At 48.5% G+C, this 15,226-nt stretch overlaps 1 protein-coding gene across 3 annotated transcripts in view; it reads right to left on the bottom strand.

Moving 5' to 3' along the window:
• The window catches only part of LOC134948806 (serine/threonine-protein kinase Nek5-like), a 129,271-nt gene that overhangs the window by 88,025 nt on the left and 26,020 nt on the right, over positions 1–15,226 (bottom strand). For all 3 annotated transcript variants that reach the window (XM_063937045.1, XM_063937044.1, XM_063937046.1), the window contains exon 3: positions 10,126–10,323. In XM_063937045.1, the coding sequence (XP_063793115.1) occupies positions 10,126–10,323 (198 nt within the window). The remainder of the gene's footprint in view (positions 1–10,125; positions 10,324–15,226) is intronic.

Below are 15,226 nucleotides of genomic sequence, written 5' to 3'. Positions count from 1 at the left end.
GACAGGCAGTTTTGGCAGTAGCCAAGTCAGCCACTATCTTATTTAAGTCCTCCCCAAACAGAATATCTCCCTTGAAAGGGAGTACCTCCAGGGTTTTTCTAGAGTCCAGATCCACAGACCAGGATCTCAGCCACAATATCCGGCGAGCCAGGACTGACGTAGTAGAGGCCTTGGCTGCCGGCATCAGAAGCCGCCTCTTTAATATATCGAGAAGCTGTGACAATATATGACAAGCATTGTCTAGCATGGTCAGAGGAGATTTCAGCTTCTAACTCCAAGGCCCATGCTTCAATAGCCTCAGCAGCCCATGAAGCTGCAATAGTAGGCCTTTGTGCAGCACCCGTGAGGGTGTAGATTGCTTTTAGACAACCCTCCACACGTTTTCTGAGACGTGACGGTAGTGACAGGTAGAGCTGAGGAAACCACCATCCTAGCCACATGTGAGTCCACTGGAGGAGGTGTTTCCCAATTCTTAGACAGCTCTGGCGCCAGGGGATAGCGAGCCAGCATCTTCTTTTGAGGCACAAACTTCGTACCCGGGTTTTCCCAGGGTTCCTGACGTATATCCACTAGCTGATCAGAGTGAGGTAAAACCTGTTTAACCACCTTCTGACGCTTGAACCTATCCAGTTTCTTAGGAGGCACGGATGGCTCGGGATCATCCGTAATCTGCAGAATTAACTTAATAGCCTCCACAAGGTCAGGAACATCCACATGTGAACTACCCTCCCCATCAGCCGTATCTGAGTCAGAATCTGTGGGGTCAGTCTAAGTGCCGTCCTCATCAGACGAGGTGTCAGTGACAGCAGTGGATTGTGAGGAGACGAGCGCTCGCTTAGAGGACCTCTTGGACTTAGGCGAGCGTTGGTCAGACTTTTTAATAGTCAAGGACTGGTTCAACTTCTTTAATTGAGCAGATAAATCGTCCGCCCATGGTGGGTTAGCTGCAGGGCCCACATACGGTTGTACCGACATTGGTGGTCCCATAGGGGGTGTTAGTTTATGAACTAGCGTATGCAGAAGCGTGGAAAAAGCGGCCCACGGTGGGTCAGTATGTGCCTCCGTTGCCACAGTCCCACTGGGGGGCAAAGAGCCCCCAGAACCAGAGCCCACAGCTGCTATATTCTCCTCATATGTGCCTGTGGCTTCAGCAACACCAGCAGTGTGTTCAGCCCCAGAACCGTTACCCTCAGAAGCAGACATGATATAACTTGCAGTATGAGGTAACACAGTACAATTATCAGCAGCACAATATCCCAAACCCAAACCCCTGAGCAGTGTAGTCAGCACTAGCAGAGATAAAGGAGAGACATGGTGACCATATCACAGAGAAAAATACGTAATACAGTATATCTTTGTGAAAATCCTATATTAGATAACACCTGACCCCCTCAGGTTATAGAATATAGGGATAGCAAGTTGAGTGAAAGACACGAGATGGACAACACTCAGCTATCAAATGCACACACAGAAGGTCACAGTTTGTACAATGCAGAGGTTATTACAGAGAATAATACTGCACTGGACTAGCTTACACAGCTATATAACAGTAGATATAACAGTACACAGTAAGAACTGGAAGTGTATCACAGGGTAATTGTACTATAAAACCCTGACTAAATGCACTCTTTCTTAACTATCACTGTCTAAAAAGGCAGGTAGAATACTTAAGTGTCATGTAAAGGCACAGCGCTGACAACCAGGTGGCTTTACATAGGAGGATTTGCCCAAGCAGTCCCAGGAACAGTGAGCTGAGGTGTAATGGCGCCGCAGACACTGACAGGGAGTGAGGAAAGACAGAGATGCAACTCCAGGGCGGGAACATTTGCGGGAAATGGTGCCCTGGGGCTGGGGGAGGGGCTTCAGGTCTAAGCCTTATCCCCCTTGCTGGCAAAACCACCGGGTACTGTGGGCGATATAAGAAGTGGTTTAGAGAGAAAACCCGACCTGCACCCATGCCCTGGTGATCTAGTGGGATCGCCTGTACTACCACAGTGTCCACCGCCAGCGCGCGCGGCCCGCCTCCCACTGACCGCGCCGGATCGTGATAAAGACCGGGTCCTGCGATCGGGACCCACTTACCACCTCCCGAAGCGTGGCCACGCGATCCTGAAGAGCCCCAGCCGTGTGTGTCTAACATGAAGAAAACCGGAGCCTCCGCTGTAGGTACCCGGCAACCAGGGCTCGGGAGTGTACAGCGCCGCTGGGGAGAGCTGGAGCTGCAGCAGTGAATGTCACTAAACATTTACCACCACTGCTGCCCTTGAAGTCTTCACTTTTTACCTCATAAAAAGCTTTTCTCATGGCTGCTTGGAGCAGCCCCTCTGTTAAGTGCCTGCTTACTGCAGCACCAACTGACAAACTGAGGCTGGGAGGCGGGGTGATATAGGAGGCGGCGCTGTGCATTCTGGTAACAGTCAAAGTTTTGAGTCTGTTGGTGCCTCGGATCATGATCCTACTCTACACCCCGTTGTCCAGACTTGTGGAGCCCAGTGTACCTCGCAGTAGAAATTTTAATTAAAATACACATCCAGACAAAATAATTCCCTATCTATTTAAACATAAAACACAGTTAATACATCCAGACAATTTATGGACTGAGTAGATCTTTTAATCAGTCCCAGTATGCTGCTAAAAATGCTGATAAGCTGAGAGTAATGTAGAACAATATACTCTATTCAATAGCTCAAAGTGATGTAGCTGCTGTATCAATTTCAAATATGCAACGTAGCATGAAGTGTCCACGGCTATTAAAAAGATACTGTTTCTTCTTCCATGCAGTAGAAAAAGCCGGCGTCCCGGCTATGATTATCAATGTATAAAATGTGACCATAGAAATAATAATTACCCGCAAGTGGGTAATGGTAAGCTTCCTTTGCACTTTATACTCGTTCACCTCCCGAGTATGTATTACAGTTACCGCCTCAGATGTATAGCGCTGGTGCTGGCGTCTCACCCGCTCTGTTCAGTGGTAGACGGTAGGCAGTCTGATCCCTCCTCTCTTCTCCCGGTGGTGAGGACGTCACCGCCCCGGGTAGGGAACCACACTTGTTAGAGGGAGTGGTGGATATCTCACCACTGCGGGTAGGATCTCAAAATACAGCAAGTCTGATCACTGGAGCAGTGTGATCTCTGCAGCCCACAGCACCAGATGCAGGTGATTAGAGTGTCTGTCAACGCGTTTTGTCCCACAATGCACCGGGACTTCCTCAAGACTCGATTTCCAATCTCACCCATAAAAAACTATTCCAGCTGCCCCCTTTCAGTGACCCTCTAATGGTCTTTCTCTCTCTTAGAGAGAATTCAATTGGGTACGAAGGGGGGCAAATTGCTGTTGCACCTTTCGCCCGACCTGGCCCGACCTATTTACTCAAAAGTGCCCTATGGGCTAGTGAACACTTTTGAGCAACATACCGCTGCCGTAAAGAGCAGTGGGTGTCAAGCAAATTCGGCTGGGTGGATCTGTTAACCCGCAAATGAATTCCTCCCTTAACCTAATCCTATTTACGGGTGGTATTCATGTGACCGCCGGTCAGCTGACCAACAGTCACATGACCTCCTCCACCAGCCCGACGGGTCACTATCCCGATGGTCGGCATGCCGACCAACAGGGACTATTTCCACTTGTGGGTGTCCACGACACCCATAGAGTGGGAATAGAACCCGTGGCGACCGCAGGTCGCCACCGAGCCCGCAAGGGGCTTGCTGCACTCGCCCCTCCCCGCCGGGATCCCGGCGACGGTATGCTGCCGGGATCCCGGCGACGGTAAGCTGACCGGCGGTCTCCCTACCGCCGGTCAGCAGTACTACACCCCTATTTACGACTGCTAGATTTCTCTAGCACAGATCCTCTTTAAGAGAACTCTTACCACACCCTATCAGACTTTGATCCACCTTCAAAAAATAAGATTTTACTCACCGGTAAATCTATTTCTCGTAGTCCGTAGTGGATGCTGGGGACTCCGTAAGGACCATGGGGAATAGACGGGCTCCGCAGGAGACTGGGCACTCTAAAGAAAGATTTAGTACTACCTGGTGTGCACTGGCTCCTCCCTCTATGCCCCTCCTCCAGACCTCAGTTAAGGAAACTGTGCCCGGAAGAGCTGACAGTACAAGGAAAGGATTTTGGAATCCAGGGTAAGACTCATACCAGCCACACCAATCACACCGTATAACTCGTGATAAACTTACCCGGTTAACAGTATGAACAACAAACAGGCATCACTCAACTGATGCCACATAACATAACCCTTTAGTAAGCAATAACTATATACACGTATTGCAGAAAGTCCGCACTTGGGACGGGCGCCCAGCATCCACTACGGACTACGAGAAATAGATTTACCGGTGAGTAAAATCTTATTTTCTCTAACGTCCTAGTGGATGCTGGGGACTCTGTAAGGACCATGGGGATTATACCAAAGCTCCCAAACGGGCGGGAGAGTGCGGATGACTCTGCAGCACCGAATGGGCAAACTCAAGGTCCTCCTCAGCCAGAGTATCAAACTTGTAGAACTTTTCAAATGTGTTTGAACCCGACCAAGTAGCAGCTCGGCAAAGCTGTAATGCCGAGACCCCCTCGGGCAGCCGCCCAAGAAGAGCCCACCTTTCTTGTGGAATGGGCTTTCACTGATTTTGGATGCGGCAATTCAACCGCAGAATGAGCCTGCTGAATCGTGCCACAGATCCAGCGAGCAATAGTTTGCTTTGAAGCAGGAGCACCCAGCTTGTTGGATGCATACAGGACAAACAGCGAGTCAGTCTTCCTGACTCCAGCCGTTCTGGTCACATAAATCTTCAAAGCCCGGACTACGTCAAAGCAACTTGGAATCCTCCAAGTCACCAGTAGCCGCAGGCACCACAATAGGTTGGTTCAAATGAAAGGATGACACCACCTTTGGCAGAAATTGCGGACGAGTCCGCAATTCTGCCCTATCCATATGGAAAACCAGATAGGGGCTTTTACATGACAAAGCCGCCAATTCTGACACACGCCTAGCCGAAGCTAAGGCCAACAGCATGACTACTTTCCACGTGAGATACTTTAGCTCCACGGTCTTAAGTGGCTCAGACCAGTGGGATTTCAGGAAACTCAACACCACGTTAAGATCCCAAGGTGCCACAAAAGGGGGCTGAATATGCAGCACTCCCTTAACAAACGTCTGAACCTCAGGCAGTGAAGCCAGTTCTTTTTGGAAGAAAATGGATAGGGCCGAAATCTGGACCTTTATGGACCCTAAATTTCAGGCCCATAGTCACTCCTGACTGTAGAAAGTGCAGGAATCGACCCAGCTGGAATTCCTCTGTAGGGGCCTTCCTGGCCTCACACCAAGCAACATATTTTCGCCATATACGGTGATAATGCTTTGCTGTCACATCCTTCCTAGCCTTTATCAGCGTAGGAATAACTTCATCCGGAATGCCTTTTTCCGCTAGGATCCGGCGTTCAACCGCCATGCCGTTAAACGCAGCCGCGGTAAGTCTTGGAACAGACAGGGCCCTTGTTGTAACAGGTCCTGTCTGAGAGGCAGAGGCCACGGGTCCTCTGTGAGCATTTCTTGCAATTCCGGGTACCAAGTCCTTCTTGGCCAATCCGGAACAATGAGTATTGTTCTCACTCCTCTTTTTCTTACAATTCTCAGCACCTTTGGTATGAGAGGAAGAGGAAGAAACACATAGACCGACTGGAACACCCACGGTGTTACTAGTGCGTACACAGCTATCGCCTGAGGGTCCCTTGACCTGGTGCAATATCTTTTTAGCTTTTTGTTGAGACAGGACGCCATCATGTCCACCTGTGGCAGTTCCCATCGATTTGCAATCTGCGTGAAGACTTCTTGATGAAGTCCCCACTCTCCCGGGTGGAGGTCGTGCCTGCTGAGGAAGTCTGCTTCCCAGTTGTCCACTCCCGGAATGAACACTGCTGACAGTGCTAGTACGTGATTCTCCGCCCAACGAAGAATCCTGGTGGCTTCTGCCATTGCCACACTGCTTCTTGTGCCGCCCTGGCGGTTTACATGGGCCACTGCCATGATGTTGTCTGACTGAATCAGCACTGGTTGGTTTCGAAGCAGAGGCTCCGCTTGACTCAGGGCGTTGTATATGGCCCTTAGTTCCAGGATATTGATGTGCAGATTTGTCTCCTGACTTGACCACAGCCCCTGGAAGTTTCTTCCTTGAGTGACTGCCCCCCATCCTCGGAGGCTTGCATTCGTGGTCACCAGGACCCAGTCCTGTATGCCGAACCTGCGGCCCTCGAGGAGGTGAGCACTTTGCAGCCACCACAGAAGAGACGCCCTGGCCCTGGGGGACAGGGTGATCAGCCGATGCATCTGAAGATGCGATCCGGACCACTTGTCCAACAGATCCCACTAAAAGATCCTCGCATGGAACCTGCCGAAGGGAATGGCTTCGTATGACGCCACCATCTTTCCCAGGACTCGCGTGCAGTGATGCACCGATAGCTGTTTTGGTTTTAGGAGGCCTCTGACCAGAGTCACGAGCTCCTGAGCCTTCTCTTCCGGGAGAAACACCTTTTTCTGGTTTGTGTCCAGAATCATGCCCAGGAAGGGCAGACGCGTCGTAGGAATCAGCTGCGACTTTGGAATATTCAGAATCCAGCCGTGCTGTTGCAACACTTCCTGAGAGAGTGCTACGCTGATCAGCAACCGCTCCCTGGACCTCGCCTTTATGAAGAGATCGTCCAAGTATGGGAAAATCGTAACCCCCTGCTTCCGAAGGAGCACCATCATTTCCGCCATCACCTTGGTAAATATTCTCGGTGCCGTGGACAGGCCAAACGGCAACGTCTGGAATTGGTAATAACAGTCCTGTACCACAAACCTGAGGTACTCCTGATGAGGTGGATAAATGGGGACATGCAAGTACGCATCCTTGATGTCCAGAGACACCATAAAATCCCCCTCTTCCAGGCTTGCAATGACCGCTCTGAGCGATTCCATCTTGAACTTGAATCTTTTCAGATAAATGTTCAGGGATTTTAAATTCAATATGGGTCTGACCGAACCGTCCGGTTTCGGTACCACAAACATTGTGGAATAGTATCCTCTTCCTTGTTGAAGGAGGGGAACCTTTACCACCACCTGCTGGAGATATAACTTGTGAATTGCCGCTAACACTACTTCCCTTTCTATGGGGGAAGCTGGCAGGGCCGATTTGAGGTAACGGTGAGGGGGCATCACTTCGAATTCCAGCTTGTATCCCTCAGACACAATCTGTATAGCCCAGGGATCCACCTGTGAGCGAACCCACTGGTGGCTGAAATTTCGGAGACACACCCCCACCGCTCCTGGCTCCTGTGGAGCCCCAGCGTCATGCGGTGGATTTAGTGGAAGCCGGCGAGGACTTCTGTTCCTGGGAACTAGCTGAATGGTGCAGCTTCTTTCCTCTACCCCTGCCTCTGGCCAGAAAGGACACACGTCTGACCTTCTTGCTTCTCTGTGATCGAAAGGACTGCATTTGGTAATACGGTGCTTTCTTAGGCTGTGAGGGAATATATGGCAAAAAGTTTGACTTCCCAGCCGTAGCTGTGGAAACTAGGTCAGAGAGACCGTCCCCAAACAATTCCTCACCCTTGTAAGGTAACACCTCCATGTGCTTTTTGGAGTCGGCATCACCTGTCCATTGCTAAGTCCACAGGACCCTTCTGGCAGAAATTGACATAGCATTTATTCTAGAACCCAGTAGACTAATGTCTCTTTGAGCATCTCTCATATATAGGACAGCGTCTTTAATATGCCCCAAGAAATTGACATTGCATTTATTCTAGAGCCCAGCAGGCAAAATCCCTCATATATAGGACAGCGTCTTTTATATGGCCCAGGGTCAGTAAAATGGTATCCTTGTCTAAGGTATCCATTTCCTCAGACAGATTATCTGTCCATGCTGCTACAGCACTACACATCCAGGCCGACGCAATAGCCGGCCTCAGTATAGTACCTGAGTGTGCATAAACAGACTTCAGGATACTTTCCTGCTTCCTATCTGCAGGATCCTTTAGGGCGGCCGTATCCTGTGACGGCAGGGCCACCTTTTTAGATAAGCGTGTCAGAGATTTATCTACCCTAGTGGAAGATTCCCAGCGCATCCTGTCCGTTGGCGGGAAAGGATACGCCATAAGTAACCTTTTGGAAATCAGCACTTTCTTATCGGGGGAATCCCATGCTTTTTCACATAATTCATTTAACTCATGTGAAGGGGGAAAAGTCACCTCTTGCTTTTTCTCCCCATACATATACACCCTTTTGTCAGGGACAGGGTTTTCCTCCGATATGTGCAATACATCCTTCATTGCTATAATCATGTATCGGATGGCTTAAGTAATTTTAGGCTGCAACTTTGCCTCATCGTCATCGACACTGGAGTCAGAATCCGTGTCGACATCTGTGTCAACCAACTGGGATAGTGGGCGCTTTTAAAACCCTGACGGCCTCTGAGCTGCAGAATCAGACACGGGTTGAGACCCTGACTGATTATCCAACCTTTTATGCAAGGAGCTTACGTTATCATTTAACACCTTCCACATATCCATCCAATCAGGTGTCGGCGCCGTCGGCGACGACACCACAGTCACTTGCACTTGTTCTGCCTCCACGTAACCGTCCTCGTCAAACATGTCGACACAAACGTACCGACACACCGCACACACACAGGGAATGCTCTAATTGAGGACAGGACCCCACAAGGCCTTTTGGGGAGACAGAGAGAGAGTATGCCAGCACACACCCCAGCGCTATATAACCCAGGGATTACACAGTAACTTAGTGTTTACCCAGTAGCTGCTGTTTATGATAATTTGCGCCTAAATTTATGTGCCCCCCATCTCTTTTTACCCTTTTTCTACCTTGATACTGCAGGGGAGAGCCTGGGAAGCTTCCTTTCAGCGGAGCTGTGAAGAGAAAATGGCGCTGGTTAGTGCTGAGGAAGAAGGCCCCGCCCCCTCAGCGGCGGGCTTCTGTCCCGGGTCTGTGTAATAAAATGGCGGGGGCTCATACATATATACAGTGCCCAGCTGTATATATGTGTCTTTTTGCCAAGAGGTATCCTAATTGCTGCCCAGGGCGCCCCCCCCCCTGCGCCCTGCAGTGACCGGAGTGTGTGGGTAGTGTGGGCGCAATGGCGCACAGCTGCAGTGCTGTGTGCTACCTCATGTGAAGACAGGAGTCTTCTGCCGCCGATTTCGATGTCTTCTTGCTTCTGCCGGCTTCTGACTTCTGGCTCTGCAAGGGGGACGGCGGCGCGGCTCCGGGAACGGACGACAAGGTCAGGTCCTGTGTTCGATCCCTCTGGAGCTAATGGTGTCCAGTAGCCTAAGAAGCGCAACCTAGCCGCAGTTAGTAGGTTTGCTTCTCTCCCCTCAGTCCCACGTAGCAGAGAGTCTGTTGCCAGCAGAAGCTCTCTGAAAATAAAAAAACCTAACTTAAATACTTTCTTATTAGCAAGCTCAGGAGAGCTCACTAAAAGCACCCAGCTCTGGCCGGGCACAGATTCTAACTGAGGTCTGGAGGAGGGGCATAGAGGGAGGAGCCAGTGCACACCAGGTAGTACTAAATCTTTCTTTAGAGTGCCCAGTCTCCTGCGGAGCCCGTCTATTCCCCATGGTCCTTATGGAGTCCCCAGCATCCACTAGGACGTTAGAGAAATGTAAATGGTCTCTGAATAAAGACTAATTTCTTCAAAGGATCCCATACGCTTCCTCTTCTACATAACGTTTCTTAACACCAACTAGATAACAGTAGTCCCTCACAAATTCCCCCCTGACAGTTACTACTGTTAATCCCCTACTTTATGTAGTAAGTATTCCCTAAACCGTTTAAGTTACACTTGTTTGTTTGTTTGTTTGTTTGTTAGTTCCTTACCTTCTGTTTCATGTAATTAAACTTAACTTATTTGTATCATGGTCACATTAATTTACAGAACTGCAAAATATGCTGCAGATACAAAAAGGCTTGTGAATGCAACACGGTGGCTTCCGATATTGGCTAAGCAATAAATTAATTTTAGTGGCCCTTTAAATTAGATACAGATTTAAGTTATGAGTAATGACATTTTCATGGTGCCCAAACACCTTCTGTTAGTGATCGAGGTCTATACCATCATTCATACCTAAACACTGCTGGCGTATTGTCTTAAGCGTTTCTGACAAAGAGTTGGCATCATGATCTCCATGGTCATCTTGGAAGGTTTCATTATCAGCAGACACATCCATTGCCGACCTAGCATGACTGACAACCATCTCCAGAGTGTTTCCTTCAACCTCCTCAAAATCATCGGCGTAATCCTGCACTTCATCATCACCAGAACCTAGACATAATACAGACATTGCATCACAATCTCAGAGTGTGACTATAAGCAACAGGTACAAGCAGTGTGTTCACAGAAGGTAGTGTGCAGGCTCATTATTTTCAGGGGATCTACTGTAGGAGCAGTGGAGTGAGAATGAACAATAAACATCAGATTTTACACAGCTAGTGTACCTGTATAATTTGCTCTTTCCAACCGTGAAACAGTCCATGTCAATCTACTTTAAGTGTACTATTTGACTATTAAAGCAAGCTATATGTGACCCTTGCAAAGGACCAAATTAAGATCCCCCCCCCCCAAAAAAAAAAAAAAAAACCACTGAATGCATTCTCCAGAAGGTTGGAGTATGAAAACCCAAACTGTGTGGGGTTTGCCAATAGTATGGGATTCTCACCATAATAAAAGAAAAGAAATGACATAAAACAAATAGCCCCTACTTCTACATTAGGCCATTGCAATTTAGCACTACGTCCAAACCTCTAAGGTCTGGGATACAGAACAAACGTGCAGTCCACCCTACCTAAAGATAATCAATCCTATCCTGAATAGCTTTTGGCCTTGGCCTGTAATTGTTAAATTTGTGTGTCCTATGAGGTAAAACTCTTGATTAGCAACCAGGCAGCCTGGTTTATATTCACTGCACAGCCAGAGCTCTACAACAGCAAGTCGCATCGGTTCAAAGCGGGATGAAGGACCCAGGAAGGAACACAAGAACATGTAAGTATTACTTTAAGGATGACTTCTATTTTTATTATTTAAAGGTACCATTTTTTTATCATTAGATGGAGGTGCATGTGTTTACTTATTACTTTTTATTAATTTCCTGGCACTACTGAATATTAATAGAATATTGCATTATTTATTTTAAAAGTACGCAATAATAAGATTTTAAACCTACCGGTAAATCTTTTTCTCGTAGTCCGTAGAGGATGCTGGGGACTCCGTAAGGACCATGGGGATAGACGGGCTCCGCAGGAGACATGGGCACTTTAAGAAAGTCTTTAGACCTGGGTGTGCACTGGCTCCTCCCTCTATGCCCCTCCTCCAGACCTCAGTTAGAGAAACTGTGCCCAGAGGAGACGGACAGTACGAGGAAAGGATTTTGTTAATCCAATGGCAAGATTCATACCAGCCACACCAATCACACCGTATAACTTGTGATAACTACCCAGTTAACAGTATGAAACCAACATATCATCAGTTCAGGACCGATGCAACTATAACATAACCCTTATTGAAGCAATAACTATATACAAGTATTGCAGAAGTAATCCGCACTTGGGACGGGCGCCCAGCATCCTCTACGGACTACGAGAAAAAGATTTACCAGTAGGTGTAGAATCTTATTTTCTCTAACGTCCTAGAGGATGCTGGGGACTCCGTAAGGACCGTGGGGATTATACCAAAGCTCCCAAACGGGCGGGAGAGTGTGCGGATGACTCTGCAGCACCGATTGAGCAAACAAGAGGTCCTCCTCAGCCAGGGTATCAAACTTGTAGAACTTAGCAAAAGTGTTTGAACCTGACCAAGTAGCAGCTCGGCACAACTGTAATGCTGAGACCCCTCGGGCAGCCGCCCAAGAAGAGCCCACCTTCCTAGTGGAATGAGCCCTAACCGATTTAGGCAACGGCAATCCAGCCGTAGAATGAGCCTGCTGAATGGTGTTACAAATCCAGCGGGCAATAGTCTGCTTTGAAGCAGGAGCGCCAAGCTTGTTGGCAGCATACAGGACAAACAGGGATTCTGTTTTTCTGACTCTAGCCGTTCAGGCTACGTAAATTTTCAAAGCCCTGACCACATCCAGGGACTTGGAGTCCTCCAAGTCACGCGTAGCCACAGGCACCACAATAGGCTGGTTCATATGAAAGGATGATACCACCTTAGGTAGGAATTGAGGACGTGTCCGCAACTCCGCTCTATCGACATGAAAAACCAGATAGGGGCTTTTATGAGACAAAGCCGCCAATTCCGACACTTGCCTAGCCGCAGCCAAGGCTAATAACATGACCACCTTCCAAGTGAGATATGTTAACTCTACCGTTTTAGATGGTTCAAACAGTGTGACTTAAGGAAACTTAACACCACGTTAAGGTCCCAGGGCTCCACCAGAGGTACAAAAGGAGGCTAAAAATGCAGCACTCCCTTCACAAAAGTCTGAACTTCTGGGAGAGTAGCCAATTCTTTTTGAAAGAAAATGGATAGGGCCGGAATCTGAACCTTAATGGAGCCTAAGTTTTAGGCCCAAATTCACTCCAGTTTGTAGGAAGTGAAGGAATCGGCCCAGATGGAATTCTTCCGTGGGAGCATTCCTGGCTTCACACCAAGAAACATATTTTCGCCATATACGGTGATAATGTTTAGATGTCACGTCCTTCCTAGCCTTTATCAACGTAGGAATGACCTCATCCGGAATGCCTTTTTCCGATAGGATCTGGCGTTCAACTGCCATGCCGTCAAACGCAGCCGCGGTAAGTCTTGGAACAGACATGGGCCCTGCTGCAACAGGTCCTGCCTTAGAGGAAGAGGCCACAGATCTTCTGTAAGCATTTCCTGCAGATCCGGATACCAGATCCTTCGTGGCCAATCTGGAACAATGAGGATTGATCTCACTCCTCCTTTTTCTTATTATTCTCAACCCTTGGGTATCAGAGGAAGAGGAGGAAATACATAGACTGACTGGAACACCCACGGTGTCACTAGGGCGTCTACCGCTACTGCCTGAGGGTCTCTTGACCAGGCACAATAACTCTGCAGCTTTTTGTTGAGGCGGGACGCCATCAAGTCTATCTGTGGCAGTCCCCACCGTACTGCAATCTGTGCAAAGACTTCCTGATGAAGTCTCCACTCTCCAGGACGTATGTCTGGTGAGGAAGTCTGCTTACCAGTTGTTCACTTCCGGAATGAACACTGTTGACAGTGCTCTTACATGATTCTCCGCCCAGCGAAGAATTCTGGTGGCTTCCGCCATCGCCACTCTGCTCCTTGTGCCGCCTTGGCGGTTTACATGAGCTACTGTGGTGACGTTGTCTGACTGGATCAGAACCGGTTGGTCGCGAAGAAAGGTCTCCGCTTGACGTAGGGCGTTGTATATGGCCCTTAGTTCCAATATGTTGATGTGAAGACAAGTCTCTTGACTTGACCAAAGACCTTGGAAATTTCTTCCCTGTGTGACTGCTCCCCAGCCTCGGAGGCTCGCGTCCGTGGTCACCAGGATCCAGTGCTGAATGCCGAATCTGCGGCCCTCTAGAAGGTGAGCACTCTGCAGCCACCACAGGAGAGATACCCTGGCCCTGGGGGATAGGGTGATCAACTGATGAATCTGTAGATGTGACCCGGACCACTTGTCCAGTAGGTCCCATTTGAAGTCCTCGCATGGAACCTGCCGAAGGGAATGTTTTTCCCAGGACTCGAATGCAGTGATGCACTGACACCTGTCTTGGTTTCAATAGGTCCCTGACTAGAGTCATGAGTTCCTGGGCCTTCTCTATCTGAAGGTAAACCCATTTCTGGTCTGTATCCAGAATCATACCCAAGAAGGGCAGACGAGTTATAGGAACCAACTGTGACCTCGGGAAATTGAGAATCCAGCCGTGTTGCTGTGACACCTTCAGCGAAAGTGACACACTGTTCAACAACTGCTCTTTTGATCTCGCCCTTATTAGGAGATTATCCAAGTATGGGATAACTGTGACTCCTTGCTTGCGTAGGAGCACCATTATTTCCACCAATTACCCTGAAATTGGTAATGACAATCCTGTACCGCAATTGTCAGGTACGCCTGATGGGGTGGATAAATGGGAATATGAAGGTATGCAGCCTTTATGTCTAGATACACCATCAAATACCCCCTTCCAGGCTGGCGATGATCGCTCTGGGCAATTCCACTTTAAATTTGAACCTTTTCCCGTATAGGTTCAGAGATTTTAATTTTAAAATAGGTCTGACCGAACCGTACGGTTTCGGGACTACAGCCAAGGTTGAGTCATATCGCCTTCCTTGTTGCAGGAGGGGAACCTTGAGCACCACCTGTTGGAGATACAATGTGTGAATTGTATTTAATATTATCTCCCTTTCTGGGGGAGAAGCCGGCAGGTCCGATAAGGAAAAACCGGCGAGGAGGCACCCTTCGAAATCCAGCTTGTAACCCTGAGAAACAATTTTTATTGCCCCGGGATCCACCTGTGAGTGAACTCAGATGTGGCTGAAGAGTCGAAGACGTGCTCCCACTGGGACGGACTCCCTTAGCAGAGCTCCAGCATCATGCGGTGGATGTAGTAGAGGCCGGAGAGGACTTCTGTTCCTGTGCCCTTGCCTCTGCTAAGAAAGGACGCTCCTCATACTTTCTTGTTATTCTGCGACCGAAAGGACTGCATATGATAATGTCGTGCTTTCTTAGGCTGTGAGGGAATATAAGGCAAAAGATCAGAATTACCAGCTATAGCTGTGGAGACCAGGTCCGAGAGCCCTTCTCCACACAATTCCTCAGCCTTGTAAGGTAAACCTTCCTAATGCCTCTTTTAGTCGGCATCACCTGTCCATTGCATGTTCCACAGGACACGTCTAGCAGAAATCGACATAGCATTGACTCTAGAACCCAGTAGACTAATGTCTCTTTGGGCATGTTTTATATATATATATAAGACAGCATCATATATATATATATATATATATATATATATATACATACAAACGCTCGGCTCCGGCACTCCAGTACACAATAACCTGCTAAGGTGCCTTCCCTGTGGGACCAGCCCACCTAGACATGCAAAACGAATTGAGGCGGCACTCAGAGACTTAGTAGAATGGTGAAGCAGGCATCCGAGCAGGGATGCTGTTTTTAATCGTGTAAACGTATCCCCTTCCTCAGACAATGACATAGTGCATCAAACAGGTATATATACAA

Source organism: Pseudophryne corroboree, chromosome 8, assembly GCF_028390025.1.
Source record: "Pseudophryne corroboree isolate aPseCor3 chromosome 8, aPseCor3.hap2, whole genome shotgun sequence".
NCBI lineage: Eukaryota > Metazoa > Chordata > Amphibia > Anura > Myobatrachidae > Pseudophryne > Pseudophryne corroboree.
This window is presented reverse-complemented; position numbering and strand designations above follow the sequence as displayed.